Source organism: Dermacentor silvarum, chromosome 8 (assembly GCF_013339745.2).
Source record: "Dermacentor silvarum isolate Dsil-2018 chromosome 8, BIME_Dsil_1.4, whole genome shotgun sequence".
Lineage (NCBI taxonomy): Eukaryota > Metazoa > Arthropoda > Arachnida > Ixodida > Ixodidae > Dermacentor > Dermacentor silvarum.
Window position 1 is genome coordinate 88,873,371 of NC_051161.1, and position 22,563 is coordinate 88,895,933.

The following is a 22,563-nucleotide window of genomic DNA, read 5'->3' on the forward strand; positions in this document are numbered from 1 at the left end:
TTCAGCGTTCACAGACACCGGTGCGCCACGCTTCTCGTGCCGGAGGCCACGAGCGGAGTACGCGGCAGTGCCACTTGATGGCGAAATGCGTCCACGTAGAAGCGCGAGGGAACAGCCCAGTCGCCGCATGAGGCGTTCGCACGCACCGGCGTGCCATGCATTTCGGAGTCAATGCTAAACGTCACTGCTGAACGAATAACTGTCGACAGTCAACGTGAGATGGGTTCCGCTGAATTTCCTGTAACGATACCGATCAGTTTTCGCCAATGAACATTCGTCTCCGTTAATGCACGCTCAATTTCGAGTACCACAGGGTTCTGTGCTCGGGCCTATTTTGTTTTTAGTTTATATTAACCGTATCAGTAGTGGTCTGTGTTCCACAGTCAGACTGTTTGCTGATGACTGCATGATTTATAGACAGATTACTAACCCTGTAGATGGATGCTATTTAAAATGTGACGTTTTCAATCTCAGTATTTGGTGTAATGAGCGTCAAATGTAAATTCTTGTCAATTAAAGAAAAACATTAGATTTACAATCACAGCTAGCCCATGTTGTGTAACTACAAACTAAATAAAGTGCCTATAACCTCAGTAGACACTATAAAATATCTGGGTGTTCAATTGTCATCCGATCTGTCAAGGAATACTCATGTGTACGTGTTAGCAAGGCATCTGATACACTTGGCTTCGTACAGCGCAATGTGCATTTGGCTAACTCCGCCGCTAAACTTCTTGCTTAAACCGCCTTGGTACGCTCTAAAATTAATGTGAATCCTTATTTGGAATCCACATAGGCCTGTGTCATCAAGAAACTGAAATCTTTGCAGAATAAGGCTGATTGTTTCATCACAAAAAAAATTGTTGTGAACATCAAGAGTAACGGAAATGAAATCGTCAATAATTAGAGCTTTTCTCGAAAAACGCAGACTACTCACATTTCTGTCCTTTTTTCAAAATATTTGCCACAACCAGTCGTCACGAGCTAAGCTAAGTATCAGACAGCCCATCGTGTGTCCATGCGACTCGATCACCAACTTAAAGTGGAACCTATCTGTATCCGTACTAATCTACTTTATCAGTCACCGCTTTTCCTCGCCATCCGACAATGAAATCGTCTCCCGGCTGACATCGCATGTGTTGCTGATCACGACGCATTTGTAAACAGTTTGAAGTGCTCCCTAAAATTATGAACTTGGGGCTGTCAGTAATATTTGCACAAGTTTTCATTATCATCAGTCACACTGCAGCTCCATCCCAATACATAAATCTTCGCTGTACTTATCGGCCTTGTATTCTTGATTAGCTGTGTATGCAAGGAAGTCCTGTTATCATTATATTTTTCCATTCATTGTTGTGCCCCTCTATGCAATGTACATAAGGTGTTTAGAGTACTTGAATAACTCAAATAATTATTATAATATTCATGACTATTAGCACGTGCCTATTCAAGCTTAGACCCTACAAGTGTTTTATATGATGTTTAATTTAAGAGACGACTGTGTCCTTGTATAGTTGTGGCGTAAATAACTTAACGTGTGATTAGCATTATTAACAACGTAATTACCATGAATTTCCCTAGAAAGGTTAGCAGTTATGTGAGCTGCTAGATACTCATAGACTGATAGGAGGTAACGTCTAGCACAGAACCATCAATGTTATAAAAAGGAGGGTTACAAGTAGCCAATTTTCGGGAGATTCTGATTCCTTAACACTTCCTAGCATTGAAATGTATTTTCCATGCATTGCACCAGTTAGCGATAGCATCAAGGCCAGACTAAAGTGCTGTAAGATTAGTGTCAGGCGATATTACGCGATAAATTAAGTGCCCACCAGCGTATAGCTTAATAGATGTCTGTAGTACATTAGTCAGGTCGTTAACATAACTTAAAATAAGAAGGGGACCGAGCATAGAGCTCTGCGGTATACCCGAAGTATCTAGAAAGGAATGGGTCAAAAGCATTAGCTGTCACACATTATGTTCTGTTAGAAAGTTTCCAATCCAGACATTAATGTTAATGTCAACACTTTTTTTTCTTAATTTTGAACATTGTAGTGGGTGAGAGGCCAGATCAAAGGCTTTTGGAAATTTTAGGAATATGCAACCGATGAAACACCCGTTGTCAAGACCAGCGAAAAGCGCTTTAGTAAAACAAATTAGTTGCGTATCACAAGAAAATGATTTACGAAATTTATGCTGTTTAGTATAAAACATGTATAGGTCTCGAGGCAGTTAACTAAACTTGAGTAGGTGATATCCTCTAATAGTTTGCAGGGTATGTTAGTAATAAATGTCTGTAGTGGATGGAAGAGTGATCATCACCAGATTTGAATAACGGTACCTCGTTGCCCACCTTCCGGTCGCCGGGTAGGTGGCCAGAACAGACTGGTGTGGGAAAAAAGTTCTGTTAATATTGGTACATGCATATCGCGTGTTTCTTGTGGACGATGATGAAGAAGACGAACTGCTTCTTGCTCTCGAGCTGTAGGTTTAACTGGCCAGCGCTGCAGTTGTCTTTTGTAAATATACTTTCTAAATAGTCTCCAGTGCTTAATCCTTCGTTCGCGTAACGATAATATGAAAATCTGCACGTCAGTGTTCTTCAAAATTGTTCAGGTAACATCGTCAGCTTGCACATGAGGGAGACAATTTCAAGTTTTCTTGCGATAGCTAATTATATGGATATTCCAAGCAGATTTCTGCCGTCGCCGTGAGGTTCCGTATAAGGTCCAAGGGTGATAAAATCGTCGCCGCGCGCCGTATGTTGTATGTGCGAGGGACGAACATACAGCGCGCGAGGGACACGCGTTTTCACGGAGAGCGAACGCGCGGCGGAGAGAAAACGCGGCGTCTCCGTCGCACGAAAGACCATGGGACGATGGAAGCGAGGGAGGTGGGGCGCCGTTGTGCTCCGGAACCAACTGTGCATTTATCGATCCGGCGCAAGGGGATCTGGCGATTCAATCTCGTGCGTGAAAGGAAGAAAGTGGGAAAGCAGCGCGAAAGGGAGGGGGTGCGGCTTCTACTCGGCCAGCAACTGCGTACTTGTACTTTGCGCTGCTGCGAGCGGTCACGCACCGTATCTTGAAAGCGATCTGTACACAGCTCCTACTTTTGTATGCGCTGTGCCTTTCGCCGCTCAGTTTCCATCGAAGCGATAGACCGCAAGAACCCTCGCTCGCTGCTCCAGCGCTTGCTCATGCCAGCGTTTTGACCGCGGTTGTCTGCGCTCATCGAGTGTGATCTATTCATGTTTGCTCATGCGCCCTGACACCATGTTTGTCAATTCAGTTATAAACGAATGTGTCCAAGTTTATACAGGCGATAAAACTGCTATCTTTACTACGTATAGCTCTCTACTAATTCGCTATCGCAATTGATGCTTCGCCTTTAGGGCGAAACTGTGACCTTTTAGTTAAATGCAAACACAGCTCAATAATCTATGAGCACAGGACCCTTCGGTGGGCAGTTCAGTAGACAACACGAAGACAAATTAATAGTTCGCACATGTGGAAATGATATGGCGAACATTTAATTTAATTCGGAACAACATTGCGAACGCGAAACACGGAACCACAACTTTCGTTCAAGATCATTGTGTTATATTTAGAACCACCCATTATGATCCAATGTTTTAGGGTTTTCTGTACATAATAATAGAACTTCTTATTTAAAAACATATCCTTCCTTCACTTCACATATCCCATGTTTAAATATTAGAGCTGCCATGGTGGTACTTATTCCACAAATAATACTTGTCGGATCGCTTAGCTTTGCGGAACGTATGCTTTCTTTATTGAGAAGGCGTGTTAAAGAGCTGTATAACCAGACCGAACTTCCTTTGCAATTAATGAAAGGCAATGGCCCATATTTGTTAATCAGGTACTTAACTTTGCTCATAAGCATATACCAATTAGGCTCAACTGCTCGTTAAAAATTCCGCCTTCATTGTACCCTGTAAATGTGGACGTATAGCGAAGCTGTTGCCGTCATTAGACAAGCACCACCACCACAACTGACGTACGTCATGCGCGCGCACGTGCGCGGAAGTGCAGCATACATCCTCATTCATTTCGACCATCCGCCAAGAAGAATGAGCCTTATTGAACTGATTGAGTTTTTCAAAGTAAATTCCGTCAGTCAATTTGTAAAGTACGATTTACACACAAGCTGCAGACACTGCAGAGATGATAGTTTCGTATTGTAAATCGAATGTACGAAAACACGTATTTCTCTTACGTGGAAACTCAGAGAGAACGCGCATTTCCAGCTGCCGTTTGAGGTCTGTCGGAGTTGCCGCGGCTGCTAGGTGGTGGTACTGTATTTTGACAGTACCGCCACCGTAATGTCGATTACGGTTGCAGCACACACTGTGCGACGTATGCAACGTGCAGAGACCCCACGCATCAAGGACAGATAAATTGTGTGCACACGTACTGTGTTCACGGATTGAAACGCGACACTGCCACCGCGTGGCCACCGGTACATGCAGCACGGCCCGTGGCCGCCCATGGAAGCAAGGTGTTGCATTGTGGTATACCACGAGCGTGAGAGCAGTGTGAGCGAGGAGGTTATATACTTAAACTTCTGGATTTGCAGCCACTGCGGCTGCCTATACGGGAGCGAGTGAAGCCACCAGTGGCCCTATTGCCGTGGGCAAAAGAGGGCGGGCACAGCTTATAGGCGGCCGCGGAATACGCGCGGCACTCGAGTGCGTTTTCGTTTCCCCGATAAAAAATTGCACAAAAAAATATTTGTTATCTTACATAAGTATTTTCCTTGCGATGAGGCAATTTGGTTACAGTAATGTATGATACTACGCTTATTTTTTGTGTGCACGAAAGCGTTTTAATTATTAGCTTCTTTTAAAATGCAAGCATTCTATAACGAGTACCCCAGCTCTGTCGCGCGAAAAGTGTTATGGCTTGTACCTGTACAAAAATGAGTAACTTAGGAAGACATATCATCCTTATAATAGTATAAATGTAGATGATTGGTAATCATCTGCAATTTGGGCTGGGCTAACTGAAATTTGGCAGTGGGCCAACTTCATTTAGGAGTTAGCCGACTTAAATTTGGGGGTGGGTAAACTTAACCACCCCCAAATTTCAACTTGACCAAGTTTCAAATTTCAAGTTGGCCCACTCCTAAATTAACTTGGCTCATCCCCGAATTTCACGTTGGGCCACCCCCTAATTTCAAGTTGGGCCATCCCCAAATTTCAAGTTGGCCCGCCTGCAAATTTCAAGTTGGCCTACACCCCAATTTCAAGTTGGCCACCCCAAATATCAAGTTGGCCAACCCCGAATTTCAGTTGGCCTACCTCTACTATAAGCTTCCCCATGCATTTTCTATGGAATGTCATCGTAATGGGACCCTCTGTCGTCGTAATGGGACCAATTATACTGGTGTGCCCTTTGAGTATTCTCTCTGATCAATGTTTTATTGGCTTAAACTGTTTTAATCACTTATAAATGTACTAATCATCTACATTTACAATATTATAATGATTAAATGTCTTAACTTCGCAATTTACGCAAATTACGCATTTTGAGCAAATACAATGCATTACACTTTTCGCGTGACCTGTGGTACTCACCCAAGAATGTTTATGCATTAATAAACTCTAAATTTTCAGCGCATACACAGCTGCTTGATAGTACCCACTTGTACCTAATGCTGGGTACATAAGCACCCCTGCGCTTAAGTCCTATTACTAGCAGACATATTGCGGTACGTACCATCAGATGTACCGCAAGCGTATTTGAGCCCAACTCGAGCACGCTGCAAGCTAGCGGCGAAATCCCAGCCCAACCACATGAAAGCAAGGCGCCAATGAGCATTTAAGGCATAAATTTAACAACGAGACACGTGTTGCAGTACATCATACACGTGCACCTTTCCAGTGGTTCCCAACTGAAGAAAACACTCACCATACAGGCAACTGTAAGCAAAGACAAAGGTGTACTTGCAGCTGCAATGGTATTCCCGGAGTCTTCTTAACCCAGTAAGGCCCAGCGTACTTTCCAAAGTACAGTATTATTTTCATTTTTAAATAATTAAAGAAGAAGCATACTGTGTTCCTTAGTACGCTATGCATGGCGTATTTGATCTATTCATCGCCAAACTTGGACAACTGCTGAACATAGCAGGTGCTGCTGTACATGCGCATTATTTTTTTGTCAAGCATAGCATATGCTTCTCGAAGATGATGTTTGTGTGGAAGCTTTAGAAAAGAATGGCGTAAGCGATGAACGCATGATGTTTTATATACAACAAATATTTACAGCGTCGCAAGAAAATGAATGTAGGTGAACTTTGTAAAGTACACTGGGCCTTTGTGTATGCTAGAGGGGTGTGCGCTTGTTCTCGAAGCACACACGATGGGTTTTTACCTGTAGTTCAACAAAATATTTTTTGTTGAACCAAAACAAAATATTTTTTGCTGACTACAAAAACTTCCGAGACCATTGCTGGTTAAAAATTATAAAGGATTACATCATCACTGGGTCCTTTCTTGCTGCCGAGAAAGATGACGACACTCTTATCTTCCCAGTAAATAAAGTAGCTAGCAGTGTTACAGTAAATAAGGATAAATAAAAATTCAATTAGATATCACAAGAACCTTATTTTAAAAGACATAATTTATGCAAGATTTTATTACGAATTGAAAAAAAAAAGTGGAAGGCAGCAGAAAACAACAAATACGATGCATATTCCTTTGCACATGGAGATGAGTAATACATGTGAAAGTAGCACAACCCACATTGGGGAACGAGGCGTCGACAAAATATATTGAAAGATGATAAAATTCTAACGAAAATCTTGCCGAACAAATGATACGACAGGACTGAAATGCAAGAACCGACTGTTATTGGAGGAGATGCCACCAGTCGAATGTTTCATCTACCACGGAACCAAATGCTGAATGCTTTTGATTTTATTGCTTGCATTCATCGTAAAATACCACGTCTACGCGTAGATCTGCATCACTAATATATTATAATATAGTACGCCTCTGAAAGCAGCACCAAAGTCCTGCCCCGTTACGCGTTGGAACCATGCAACAGACTTGAAAGGTAAAAAGACCTTCCAGAAAGAATATTTCCCAATAAAATGCTCATTTTGCTACCAGGAGGCTATGCGGGCTTGCGCAAAGTTTCATTTGACTCTTCGCTGCAAGCCTTCTTGTTTTTGGAAGCTCCAAAATATAGCATGTGCATTTGGTGACCTACTTCAGGTTTTGCTCCCAAAAAGGCCCAGCGTGCTTTATAAAGTACACTATCGTAGCGTTTCAATAAACAAAGCTCAATTCACGAAACTTCACAGTGTGTCTACAATGTGAAAATATAAACTATATAATAAGCATGTCCCGCTCTGTGTCGGGTCAGGATTTGCCGCTGCATGCTATCATTCAAACTTCGCCCCGCACACAGGGCGTTGCCGTCTGACACGCAGCAGGACGCGCTCAGTCCCGATATTGCCTGGATTTGATCTTCAATTCCGATGATCATAATCTCAAGTTATGGGCACGATATTTTTTTAATGCGACGCATTTCTTGCCGGCGGCGCTGTCCGTCCGTCCCGCGTCCCGCACCCCCACAGCGCATGCGCGTCGCCTCCCCCTCTCTCTTCTCTCCTACGCTCCCCCCCCCCTTTCTCTCCTCTAGGAATCCGAAGCGGCGCGCACGACAGGTGGGGCGACAGCTGCATACTCCGCTGGGGGCGCCACGGTAGTTCCGCGGTATGAAAATGACGGAGCGCGCGCGCCTCATTCTCTCTCCTGTGCAGCGCCGCGATGAGCGCTCGGGCCGCTGCAGCGGAACCATCTCCCGCTCAAGCTAACCATCTCCCCGCTGCTTCGCGTCCACACATGGTTCCCTTTAGCGGGAGATGGAGTAATTCTTTTGTTACGGCCTTGTCACGGCGACGGCGACGTAACATTTTTTTTATGGCTCACACAGACTGCCTTTGTGTGGCTCACACAGACACAGCCAGACACGCTGCAGTCCATGGTTCAAATCCCACTCAGAAGTAAATTTTTGCTAACGATGCAAATCATTTGCTATAACGCTAAGATAACACTTACGTGCGTTAACTTTACCAATTATGCATTTATTTTGCAGATATAAAGCGTCACAGGAGGGACACATTTGGCTGGAGTACTCGCCAATAAATGCTCATGCATTCAATCATGTATACAATATTTATGGCACATGGAACAGCCGACAAAGACTTAAGACTCAGGCGTTTATTAGCGCCCACCTGAGCCCAGAACGTAAAAGATGGCTCTCTGTCTTCGAACGCGCTCACGCGTGCGCTGGCCCGAAGCTCGTCCTCTTCTTCTTCTTTTTTTTTTTTTTTTGTAGCAAGAACGCGGGAAATTCAACCCACGAAGAAGCAAATGCAAGTAAATCAGCAAGCTGTACTGGAAACTTCACAGGCTGGCTAATTGGTAAAGAGGGGCGACTTGCCGACTTGCACTTGCCGGGTGACTTGGTGACTTGCCGACTTGCACGTGCCTGCGTTGCGTGTTCTTGCACACTGCCACTATACACCATAACTACAAGAAGTGTGCCATCTAGTCAAACGCAATCGCGTAAGGATAGCGATATATGGGACATATGAACATTCTCGGGTGAATTAGTGCCGGTGATACTTTCACTTTCACGTTGCAGGATACAAGAGGTTTTGCTCAACCAGACAATTCATTGTGCGCGGAAAGCGATCATCCGAGAATACGTACCATGTTGTGACATCATGCGATTGCAACACATTTTTAAAACGTGGTGCAGGTAACATGACTGTGCAGTGTTTCTAAAGGGGATGACCATGCCAATGCAACACACGATACCGCAGAACAGAATCTGACAGCCTAAGAGCCCCGTAGTCACCATGACGCAGAAACTTGAACTCACATCGACAAAAATAGGTAATGTCGTGTGCTGTTGGCGATAGTTGCCAACCTTTAACACCATTGTTCCAATGAACGGTTGCCAGCTGTCAACAGACCGCGTCGCCCAATCGGAGTGCCGGGTTCGCTCCGTGCGTACGGACTCAGCGTACACCAAATTTTGCGACACGATCAGCCTTGCGGGCGTCCGCACCGACCCCCACGCCGGCGGAACCTGGGTGGAACGGAGGGTGTATTGACGAAGTTCAGATCATTAACGCAGGCCCTTTCCTGCTAGGCGTCATTGCCAATGAAGCATTCGACGACGTGGAGCAGTTGCAGAGATGCTGGCTGAGAAACACGTAGGCGGGTAGTGAATTAACTTTAAAGTAAAGCCATACAGCGGGAAAGTCAGTAAATGGTGCGTAGCATAAATAGGTGCAATTGGAATGTATTCTCCAGTGCTGATCTGAGGTTGTAGCATAGTTTGTATAGCGCCCGCCTCACATGCGCAAGGTAACTAGTTCAATTCCAGGTGCCGGCTCGTTGAGGTAGAGGTTTTATTGTGTAAGAACGATGATTTCCTGACGTACGTACAATGAACATATTTTCGCTGGAGCTCTGCAGCGAACATCTTCATGTAAATAAAATTCGATTTTTCGCAGTTAAACCGCATTGCTCAAGGATGGGCTGAGCACTTAGCAGACATCGATGGCTTGAGTCACCTGAGGGGCGATTATGGAGAGAACCTCTACTTTGGCTCAAGTGGACCCACTCGTTTGAACGGTAATTCATCTAAATCAACGACATCAATCTTGCTTTTTCGCTCTCTATAGCACTCTAGCAGATCTAAAATAGACCGAAAATCCTTACTCTTTTGGCCAGCGACAAAGGAGGAAGAAAGAGCGAAAGGAAACACTATACGGAAAGACCATAAGGAAAGACCATACGTTAAACCATACGGGTGTGCCATCGGCTGCCCCAAACTGGTTAACGAGGGTTAGGAAAATTTAGAAAACGCAGCAGATCTGACGTTCCCTGTTAGACTCGATATAGAGCGAAGCTTTCCGTAAATGCATCAGGAGTGCTGAAACACGTGTTTGTGTTTATGTCTTGTAAACGAAACACATGTGTGTAATATATCGGTTATTCACGTGTGTTGGTGGGGGTCACTTTCGTGATTTCGCACAAAAGTAGGAGCACACCTTTCTGTGCCATTTGTTTGAGATATTCCACTTCTCCTTAGAGGCGCAGATGCGACCGTCCACGTGCTTGCCAGATGGCGCAACGCATGCACGACGTGTAGGGTGCCTCGATGCCCAGCGCCGCCGTCCAAGGTGGAGACAACCCCGCTGGCGCCGCCATATTGAGTCACACGAGCTGAGACTCAGCTACGCTTGTGTTCATAAATAGTGTTACTCGCGGCGCACTTCCAAGTGCTTTGCCTTGATGAGGATTTTTTTATCGGTGTCGCATCTGCACATCTTTATAACCCATAGCCGTTAACTCGTCGAAGGTCCAAGACGTAATGTATGGCGCCGGGAACATGCCCCAAGTTGCCTAATTCAATTTACATGTAATATGCCGTGTGTATGTTTGAAATACGCACTATTTTTTTTTTGCGCTTCGATGCTTGGTATATAAGGTTTGCGACCCCCGTGTGTGTAAAGTTTTTCTTTTTCGCTGTTGTATTTTGGTTTACACGTCACGCCTCCTTTACCGTAGCCAGCCACTCGCGCTCAGTGTATGGTTCCTTTGCGTTGCGCGTGCTCTTCGCGTTCGTTGCAATTATTTGACGATATCTACGCGCAATTTTGCTTTTTTTTGCCCACAAAACTGTGTGCTGACAGAATTAAGCTGGTGTAAAAATAACTGCGATGTGAAAATAAGGTTTAGTTAGTGCTGTAGAGAAACAAGTAACGTAACTTGTCTGTGTCGATATTGCGTAGTCCACACAAGAAACCAAACGATGCACAAAATACATTTACTTATAATGTCTAGTACAACCAATCATGAAAGAGATATGTACATGAAAAATTATATGTACTGTGTGGCGCCTGAAGGTTATGTTGAAAGACAAGATAAAAAAAAATTCGCAAGGTAGGCTCGACACACAATTCGGGATAGTGAGAGTTTTTTTTAATTTATTCATTACATGGGGGGGGGGGTTCAAGTGAGTACATCAACCTTATTACACACAATACAAATCGAAAACAAGAATGCAAACAAGAAAACGCAACCGCGGGTAATATTAATCATGATATCCAGCCAGAATACAGCAGCTACCATCGAATACGTCGCATCAGCCAAACACATCGATGGCGAGTACAGAACATTTTATAAATAACCATTAGAACACTGATAACTACATTGAAAAAATAAACAACACTGCATACATATCGCGCACAAAAACCGTAAATGAAACTAAGACAGTCAAATACAGATTAGCAATGTTTTTCACTTCGAAAATATAGTCCATGATGATGTAGGGCTGTTAACTTTAACAGACGGCGCCCATCCTGTCGATTTCCCTCGTACTGGTCCTCTTCAAAGTGTTTCTAAGTACAAGTAAAACAACAAAAGTGATTATTGATATGAAAAGTTGCCTTGTAAATACAGAGAACCCATTACAGTGCTTAAAAATAAATTTTCGCAGAAGTAATGCTGTATTACCTCGCTTCACACGTTTTGAAGAAATGCACAGGCTACAACAGACACCATGCCAGAAAGCGCCGAAACATTTTGGTCCCATGATGCCCCTTAACTCTACTACACCTGGGCATACCGTGCACAGGCATTTAAAGACCGTCACAGTACCCACTACGATCGGGAATGAGCACAAATGACCATCGGCTTACGAGCACCACGCTACAAATATATTCGTCTAAAAAATCAGCTATATAACGTAACAACCTGAGATCCGCAAGATATCTGCTGAGAATAGAGAAAATCACAATGCTTCGCTTGCCACGTACACAACAGCCGCTCTCCCCAGAAGAAGTACTGCTTTCTTTAGTCCCAAATAACCAGTAGCGAAAAAAGAAACTGAGGGGAAAAAGAAAAAGAAACAAGAGACACACGATGTGTGCTTCCCGTGAAAAAGTAAAATAGGTGGTTTACATGACGATTTGTAGCTAATGTAAGGCTATTTCGCGGCGAAGCATTTTCGTCAGTTCTTAAAATAAGGGTACTACTCGCATAGACTGCGCCGATCAAAACGGCAAAAGCCTATGCGACGCGCGCTCGCAAACCATAGGCTACTCGGCATCGGTGCAGTGCTTAGTTCGTGAGCGAACGTAGGTACGTGAGCGAGGATCAGAGAATACTTTCTTATTTAAATGAAAAACACGATGCGATAGTCTAAACTTTCTTGACACTTACCTCGCAAATGTAGGAGCTATCCGTTGCCTTCCAGTGATACCGCTTTACTTGGGCTTCCCATCTCTTCCTTCGCTCTGGGTCCCGGGGGAAGCGTAAACAACGAAGCCCTTTACGCGTCGATCCGGTGCACTTGGGAACACAACAGCCCGTCATGTCGACTCGATGCACTTGACAAGCTTGTCATTCATGCGGCTGAACACTGTCCAGCAAGTAGAAGCGTCAGCGAAGCATCTGCGCGCACTGTGTCTCGAACTAAGCACCGGCACCAAGCACTCGCAACCGCTCGCTGTGACTCAAGATGGCGTCGCAGCGAGAAAGCGGCGGCGCGGGTACGGTCAAAGGATGGCACCACCCTGAACGGCGGCGCTGGCATCGAGGCACCCTAACGATGTGAGGCCATTTCCTCCGCTGCCCTCTCTCCCTCTTATCGCAGCTTTCTGCGTCGCGACACCCTCGTCTTTCGACCAACGGCCAACGACCCACATGCGCAGGCCGGCTTCTCCCCTCTACGTTCCGCTGATACGGGCGAAGTAGTGTAAGCCACCCATTCTAGATGGCGCCGCCTTCCCGCAGCCGAGTGTGAGCTCTTGGACGAGAACGCACAACCAGTAGCAGCAGCAGCAGCAGCAGCAGCAGCAGGCATCAGCCATGGTCAGCTAGAAAGGCTCAAGGGGTTTCGCAAAGAAAGCTTCGCGTAAAAAAAAACACCGCATATCCACGAAGTGAATGATGATGAGGGGGCGAAGCACCGGGGGATCATTCAGTTAACCGTGAATCCACCGACGCCGGCAAGCAGACACAGAGGAGGCGAGAGCGCGGGAAGCGGCTGCAAAACGCTGGAAGCGTTCTCTACCTGAGGTTGGTGGCGCCGATACTCGGTTTAAGCGCGAGCTTCGCGAGCCGTCAGCTCCGGGTCCGCTGGCCGGCGTTGCCGTGCTGCTGCAGCTTCGCGAGCCCTCAGCTCCGGGTCCGCTTGCCGGCGTTTCCGTTTTGCTGCAGCTTCCCGCGCCCTGGACTCCGGGTCCGCTTGTTGTCTGTGTCGCCGTGCTGCAGGAGCTTTGCGAGCCCTCGACTCCGCTTGCATTTGAGGCGCCATTGTCGCCTTTTCATCCATAGCGGGGGCGCCATTATCAGAAGCGACCGTTATCATCCTTGGCTGAAGAGAGAAAGAAAGCGCGCGTCGGGAACGAACGCCCTTGTGCACCGCAGCGCCCCTAGGGGACTCCATGCAAACCAGAGCTACGGACAACGGACGACGAGGGAGGGACAAGGCTCGGCCTTAAGGTGCTTCGCCCCCCCCCCCCAGAAAAAAAGGAAAGGGTGGTAGGTATTAACTATGGGACCACGTGGTGCTGCCCATCCCGCCGGCGATCTCTCACTGAGGCCAAATGACTTCATAAAATATGCAAAAATGCATGCCCCTGTTGCTTTGCAAGCCTGTCGCGCATAGTCCGACAGTTGTAAATACTCGGCGAACAAAAAGAGTTCTAAGATTAGCTTTCATTGCAGCCTCAACAGTCTATCACCGTGATTTTGGTTTTCAATGTGGTGGTCACACGAGTACATCCGCTCTGTATACCTCTCAATTTTTGCGATTATTCCTTGGAACTACATCCCTGCTTCGAGCGTATCTGCAATGAAATCCAATCTGGGTCTTCACTCACTCATAATACGTCGAAGACTTTCTCGACCATAATTGTTAATGCGATTAGCTATATTTTCCTACTTTAGGTGGTTTAAGTCTATCTATCTATCAGCCTTTTACGCCTACCATGTGACCCAAGTTGTCTACTTGCTTGGGCCACTAGGTAAATGCTGGCGGTCATGATGCCGTCGAACTCGTTTCATCGTTGTCATTCCAACTTCCTCCTCCTACTCTCGTAATGCCATCGCTGTCATGCCGACATCTTGATTCCATTTCACCATGCAGTCATCATCATGCTGCCGTCGTATCATCGTCATCATTGCAGAATCGTCATTCCGCTGTCATGATTCCACGTCATCATATCGCCATAGTCGTTCTATAGACGCCATTCGTTATTCGTCATTCCCTCGCAATCATGCTGCTTTCATTCAACCACAATTATGAAACCATGGTCACGTCATCGTCATCAATGCTCCGACGTCATACAGTCATCGCCAATACATTGTGTCATACCATCGTCGTGATGTTACCATGGTCCTTTTATTGTCGCCATTTCAGCTTGGTCATATGATTCTCATCACACTATAGTCATCATTCAGTCATTGTCGCGCAGTCAATGTCATGCCGTTGTTCTCATGCTGTCGTCGTCATGCGGCCGTCGTTATACCATCATCATCATCTCATTGTCATGGTTGACGCTGCAGAGTGAGTGTCATTGCAAAGTGCGCCGATGGCGTAGACAGTGTACGCCGCATATAGCCGAAGCAGTCGAAATCTCAAATTGACCACTAGGGATGCTACAGGGTACGTGTTTCACGTAACTTGGGCCAAACTTTAAACAATGCAAATGCCACGTAGCTGGACCAAACCAGGGTAACCTTGTTAGCCGTCACGAGGAGATACTCAGATGATTATATGCATCCCGCATTATAAGCAAAGGAAAAGTGTCAACGAGAAAATTGTAGAGAAACACGAAAAACTCCAGATACAGCTTTCTGTTGCTCAATACGGGCTACATAAAAGATTTTTTTTCCGAGCGTGAAAGAAGCACGCGAATATACGCAAAATTGCCGGCCGACTGGCTGCTCAAGGCACTTTGCGTGTATTCGCGGACATGGCTGATTCTGGAGAAGGCAATGACGACCCCACCACCATCGAACCAGACTGTAATCACGCCGGGCAGGCTGGCTTCTGGACAACGCTGCGAGAGCCACCCACCTTTTCAGGGAAAGCGAACGAAGACGTCGACGACTGGCTGAAGCACTAGAAAAGAGTTAGCCGCCACAGCCACTAGAGCACTACGAAACAGCTTGATTACGTGTGTTTTTTTTTTCTGTTTTTTTAGACAGAACCGCGCTCCCTCTACTTTCAAAATCACGGGAACGTCCTGACAAGCTGGGATGATTTTCTAGAGGGATTCACTAAGTGCTTTCGGAACTCGATCTCTAAGAGAAAGAAGGCTGAGAAGACTCTTTCCCGAAGAGCTTAGTTACCTGGCGAAACTTGTACAGCCTACATAGAGGCTGTTGTGAAACTATGCGGAATCGTGAGCGCCACCATGTCCGACGAAGACAAAGTAGGACATCTCCTTAAAGGAATCGCTGAAGATGTTTATAATTTCCTTATAACGAAGGAAGACTTTCGTACTCCGTCTGATTTGAGGAGCCACTGCCGGGCATTTGAAGCGCTAAACTTGAGAAGGATTGTACTAAAGTTTGGATGCTTGGACAATGTTACCACTATTTCATGTTTGTCCGTCCCATCTCTTGACGACACCTCGGTGAGATGCCAAGTAGTTAAAGAGCTCGCACACCTTAATGTTGTTGACGACGCTCATGTGTGCAATCAGTGTGCATTTGACGAGCACTCTCAGTTGCCACCGTCCACCTGGGCCGGTATTTTGTAGCGATGATTTTCCGGTGATGATGCCTTTTCATGCTTATCGCGCTTTGTCAGTGGTCAGAGCGACGGTCCGCTCGCGTTATCAACGGGATCAGCCGGCCGTGAGCGGTGGATGATAAGACCAGTATAGAATGAGCCGTAAGGCATCGCTACAAAATGCCGGCCCAGGGCAGGTCAGAGTTACCAAGAACCTCGCAGAGCCTATGCTGATCGTCCGGAAAGCAGCAACTTGCGACCGCAACCGACAAGTCTGGGACGCCAGCAAAATGCACCACAACGATTGGTTCCGTGGGCAGGCTGCCTCCTACAACCAGCCTACGAGTTCTTACTCACCCGTGTCACTCATGTCACCCGTGAAAAGCCGCTACTCCCACGTCTGATACATCTGTGGTGTGCCTGGGCATATGCTAGGTATTGCCAGCGCCGCCAGCAGCATGCTTCACGGTTTAATGCCTATACACCCCGTGTTTCCGCTGACCCCTTTTTACAGTTCCTTCCAACGACTACAGCAGGGACGCGCGAACCGCGGTGACTCTCCTTTATTCGAGAGCAGCCTCATATCACGACCGACACCACAACGGCGCTCTCCGTCACCTCGTCGTCGCTCGTTGTCACCACCGACGTCTACAGCGAAGCTGTATATGACTAAGTTCTGGCGTATCGCGTCCGCGGACAAAACGACGCGTAGAACAACAATTTCCGGTTAATGTGCGTGGTTGTTTCCCGCCAGTTGTGCCTTAGCACAGGTGTCAAAACGGACGATGGATACCCCTCGCCACCGCCGATACCTCTTTCACAAGTGTCGCGATATTCGGCGGCGGCACGTCCCACCAATCGCTGTGCCCCTTTGTTTCGTGACGTAGAGATCGCGCTAGCGCTGTTATCAGCAGTGGTCCTTCGGACACGCTATAGGACGGACGCTCGTTTACCATCTTCTTCCAGGATGCTGACGTCAGGATCCTCACAATGCCGTGCAGTGTGTCGCGGCTATGAACGATGTGGCTCATACGCTAGGTTATGACGAAGGGTCAAACTTAGCGCAGCCAACGCACTATTTGGCCATCGCGCCGGGCGAAAACTATACGCTGGTGTCCTTGCCCTTTAACGAACATGCTCAAGATGCTTAATATAGTCAATAATGATAGTATATAAATTCACTATAGCAATATTCACTATGGCAGACCCACCATAGTCACAGCTTCGCTGGCTTCCATCTTCACAGTAGTGGAAGGGCTCTGAATTCTTACGGCTTTGTGATTCTGCCTATCGTCATTCCACTCCTTAACCCCGGCAGACCAATGGCCTCACGGAGCGGACGAATCGAACCCTTACCAACATGCTGTCAATTTATGTCACCGCTGACCCCATAATTGGGACGCCGTCTTACCTTTTGTAATGTACGCGTACAATACTGCCAAGCCTGATGTTACTGGATATGCGCCATTCTTTCTGTTTTACGCGCATACTCCCCAGAGCTTTCTGGACACTATTCTTTATTTATCGTCTCAAGAGATTCTTCAATTGCCCAAACTCTGTGTCGTCCTGAAGAAGCACGTCGACTGGCACATCTTAGGACGTTGCCCTCACAAGGCCCCAGCAAGACTCACTACGATGCCCGATATATCCCCGTCACCTTTACTCCCGGTGACTGTGTTTGCTTGTGGACACCTGTTCTCAAAAAAAGGGGATTGTACCGCAAGTTTCTCGCGACTTACTCTGGACTATTCTTATACTTACTCGCTTGAGTGATGTGAACTGTGACCCGCCGTAGTTCTTTAGTGGCTATAGTGTTGGGCTTCTAAGCACGAGGTCGCGGGATCGAATCCCGGCCACGGCGGCCGCATTTCGATGGGGGCGACATGCGAAAACACCAATGTACTTAGATTTAGGTGCACCCCAGGTGGTCCAAATTATTCCGGAGTCCCCCACTATGGCGTGCCTCATAATCAGATCGTGGTTTTGGCAAGTAACGCCTCATGAAAGAAAAAAAAAAGATGTGAACTATGTTATCGCCAAAGTGACGGCAAGTAATCGGCGTTCACGCGCGACGCAAGTCGTTCACGTGGCCAGACTTAAGCAGTACGATCACAGGTCTCTTTAGCTCGCTCAGTGAGCTTCGCCTGCATCCGGGGAAAATGTCACAGCACTTCGCGCCATAGCCAGGGAACGAAGAAGTAGGTTGGGGCGCATGGGCTCGGCTGTAATCCGCGCCGGCAACTCCTTCCCTGTGGCTTCCTCCCGGACCTCGTTTCACTCTGTCAATAAACATCTTTCCTAACAATAACTACTCCGCCTCTATGCGGGCATCCGTCGGGGCCGTTCTTCACACGATAACCTTATGGACCTCACAATGTCTGTTCAGCATGTGAAAAGCTATACGTGCATATCAGTGGCGCTATTTCTCGATGTGAAAGCTGCGTATAGCAACGTTGCGCATGACGGCATGACCCTGGGTGCTATTGGAATGGGTCGCTGCGTGCTTAAAAGGTTACTCGTCGGTCGTTCTCTTGCGCACACAGAAGGGGACCTTACAGCTGAACATTGCATGTACTCCGGCGAGCCTCAAGGAGGAGTATTAAACCCCACGTTGTCCAATGTGGCGCTCATAGATCTAGCTGAAGTTTTACCAAAAACAATCTGCCTTTCGACATATGCAGATAACATTTGTCTTTGGATTGCCGCAGTTACTCATCTTCAGGTGCGTGCGTGATTGTAGCGGTCAGCAACCTTGACATCAGCATAACTCTCAAACACATCCTTGACTGTATCGACCAAGAAATGCACGTTGATCGTCTTTCCACATAAACCTATGACGCCGTGTGCTTGCGTTGTAGTTTACGTTAAAGAACCCCAGGTGGTCAAAATTAATCCGGAGCCCTCCACTACGGCGTGCCTCATAATCAGAACTGGTTTTGGCATGTAAAACCGCTGAAAGAATACGAAGAACCACACTATCAAATATAGAAATGACCATTGATTCTTGAGTGTAATAATCGACCGAAACCTTTCTTGCCGCCCCCATCGGGCATACATGAAACAAATAATTATCAATTTCCCTTGTACTCATGGGCTACAAAACATGGGGCACATGTGTACATTTTTTGCTTCATTTACACAGAGCTCGATTCCTAAGATTTCTACGCTACAGCCGGCCATTGTTGTCAATTAAGTGCAATACGGATATTTGCTCACTAGAAAGCTTACAGGGCCAAGCAGTGTGCGCATGTTTAGGGCTTCCTTGCTGTGCTTCTGAAACATCTGCAACAATCGTGCTCGCCAAAGCTCATCCGATCCCAACATACGCAGCCGTACATTCACATACAAGGCTCACATACATTCATCTTTCCAGCGTCCCCAATCACCACTTGGCCCTCCTGCTCTCCGTCATTTTGGCAGCAGCGGCAGGGCGCGTCGCATGCAGCCCGCTGAATCCTTGTTTTCTCTATTGTCACAGGCTATAACCCTGTCCCAAAATTAGAGGCTGTGAACTACAAGCTTCCAAGGTGCCGCAAACTTCGTTGCTCTGTGCTTTTCCCTGACCTATAGCAGTCAACTTTTCAATCCGCGCCTCATCGCTGCCGACCACATCGCCGCAAGGATTCTGCACAAGCGCTGCTGTTATCATCTGCAGGCCACGGCCACAGCTGGGGTGGTGCCCTTCACTTTGGCAGCAGCGGCGGAGTGCATCGCATGCAGCCCGCTGAATCCTTGTTTACTCTATACTGTCACAGGTTGGTGACTGTTCTTCGGTGTTATTCCCATTGTTTATAGACGCTCCGCCGTTTGCTGTTTGCTGCCAGTGTGATGGGTTACTGGCGATGTAAACGTGACGTGCATGGTTGAAAGTGTTCTAGGTCGAGGTAAAAATTCTATTGTCTTTTGTTTTCTTGTTATCATGGAGCGGTCTAACTTATATCGATGTGTGCTGAGTGATGATGATCGTGCAGTGACCTGTACAGAGTGTGATTTTTTATTTCACGTAGCAACATGCTCTGACGTCACTGAGCAACAGTTTAGGGCAAAAAAAGTTTGCAAATAAGCACTGAAAGGGTGAAAAGTGTAGGGCGGGAAACAGCATGAACACAGTTACAAGAACATCCGATAGCCAAGTGGTCACTAGGCTTGTAGATAGGACCGCAAGTTATACATGCTGATCTAATTGCCGACTAAGGTAAACGGCATTGAAGAATCCATCCAGCTACTCTCAGATCGCTTTGATCTCATACAGCAGTGCCAGGACCGCCAAGAACAAGAAGTCAAAGATCTTAGGCGCAAAGTGGAGAATATTGAGAAATCCGGTGCCACAAAAGAGCTAGAACAGCTTCATGCTGATATCAAAGCTCTTTAGTGGCCTAGTATAATCTTCAACGTCGAAATCCACGCTATCTCTGAAACTAAGGGGGAAGATCTTCTTGAGAAAGTGAATGACTTGGTGCGAGAGCTAGAGCTAAAATTGTTAACTAGAGAAGACGTAGTAGCACTCCACAGACTGCGATCAAAGCCTGGAAAGACACCAGGTATTACCACGCGCTGGGCTCGCCATGAACTTAAGAATGCTTTCATGGCTAAAAGAAAGGCTCTAAACGGCCCCAACGACAAGCGGTACATATGTGAAAATATGACGTCTCGGTCTAGTAAACTGCTTACATTCGCCAAAGAATAGGCGAAGGGATCAGGCTACCAGTTCGTATGGCACGCAGTCTCTATATGACGTCTCGATCTAGGAAACTGCTTACCGCCTGCGTGCTTATGGCACGCAGGCGGTAAGATTCTCGTGCGTAGGGCACCAGGTGAAACCGCTGCAGTGTTTAAATGTGAAGATAACTTGAAGGCTCTACATTTGTAGATATGTGAAAATATGACGTCTCGGTCTAGGAAACTGCTTATATTCGCCAAAGAATAGGCGAAGGGATCAGGCTACCAGTTCGTATGGCACGCAGGCGGTAAGATTCTCGTGCGTACGGCACCAGGTGAAACCGCTGCAGTGTTTAAATGTGAAGATGACTTGAAGGCTCTACCTTTGTATACATAGACGTGCTGTTCGTTTGGTTGCTTTCTGAAGCTCATTTTCCTCATGGACAGTTCGCAACATATATCAAAAGAAAGATGGTTCACTCCTCAAGGCCTCGGTGAAAAACGACTGAGCTGTGTACACATGAATACCCAGTCGCTGAATAGTACAATTCTGGAATTATAAGCATACTTTGCTTATATAAACAGACACTGTGACGTTATGTTTAGTGATACATGGTATAATGAAGATTCTGAGGTATTTAAATTGCATAACAAAAACACATTTTACTTGAACAGGACTTCAAGACGTGGCGGAGGTGTCTCGTTATTGATAGATGACTCTATAAAAACTGATTTGTTAACTGATTTCTGTTGTATTACCAATGACGAAAAGATGCTTCGTGCTGAAAGCAAGTGTTTGCTTCTTGCCACGTGTTATCGTCCTCCTGACGGAGACTATTGAACGTTTTTCACTTTTTTAGAATTTTTTTTTGCAAGTGAGAATAGGCAGAGAGTTATAATTGGCGGTGATATTAACATTGGGGGGGGGGGGGGGGGGGGGGACATGAAAGGTGCTACTCGCAGAACAATAGACTTTGAAAGACTTCTTACATCTTATGGGTAGGCGAACGTTACAAAGCCAGAAACAAGATTAACCTCCTCATCAGCAACACTGCTCGACCTCTTCATCACAAACTATGACCCGGCCAATGTCTCAAGTGCCGTTTTAAGCTGCTGCGTAGGTGCCCATATGCTAATATGTATGTTTATTTATTTATTTATTTATGAGTACCTTACAGCGCCCTCATGGGACATTGTGTAAGGGGGGTAATACAGCATGTACATAATAGAGAAATACACATAGGTGAAATATTGATTATTACAAATGTAAGTGAACACACGAACAGAGAAACGCAAAATATACTAAAACAGCAAAGTGTAGTGTCTGAAGGCGTTGCACAAAAGATAATATAAAGCAACTATTTAAACACCAACAGTTTAACAAGATATGATAACTGCCGAAAAAGTATTACGCAAATAACTGTACACAGACGATAAAATAAAAACAGGTGAAAAAAGCATCGTCAAAACTATAAAAGCAAAAAAAAAAGCATACCGGTAACAGCATTGTAGGCACGGGTGAACGCGAAAGCGCCATACATCAAATTTCGGTGCATAAATATTTTTTTAGGTTGCTCAAGAACTTTGCGTGATCCCGCTCTGATGCGAGATCATCTGGTAGGTCATTCCACAAACGAATCGCTCGTGGAAGGGCCGAAAGGTTGAAAGCGTCGGTTTCACCGTACATGCGTGATAAGCTAAAGTTGTTATTTAGTCGGCGTGAAGTTCGATGAGCTAGATTAAGGTGAACAGATGGCATCATGCTGGTGTGGATGAGTTTGTGGAAAAGTGATAAAAGGGAAATGTCACGGCGAATTTTTAGTGGCTCGAGTGCAAGGCCTTGTTTAATCTGTGTTATGCTAGATGGGTAGCTGTAATTACGCGTAATGAATCGACTGGCTCTGTTCTGGATAGATTCTAACTTGTTAATTAGGTATTTTTGGTGCGGTGACCAAATGGAGGGGGCGAACTCGAGTTGCGGACGGATTAAAGCAAGATACGCGAGTTTACGTACATCGGAAGGAGAATTGTATAAATTACGGCGTAGAAAACCTAATGATTTGATGCGTTAGCACAGATAGAAGTGATATTTGTGGACCAGGATATT

The 22,563-nt window shown here is 46.1% G+C and overlaps 1 protein-coding gene across 2 annotated transcripts in view; it reads left to right on the forward strand.

The window, feature by feature from the left end:
- The window catches only part of LOC125947529 (Golgi-associated plant pathogenesis-related protein 1-like), a 47,774-nt gene that overhangs the window by 7,886 nt on the left and 17,325 nt on the right, over nt 1-22,563 (forward strand). For both annotated transcript variants that reach the window (XM_049672433.1, XM_049672432.1), the window contains one exon: nt 9,559-9,679. In XM_049672433.1, the coding sequence (XP_049528390.1) occupies nt 9,559-9,679 (121 nt within the window). The remainder of the gene's footprint in view (nt 1-9,558; nt 9,680-22,563) is intronic.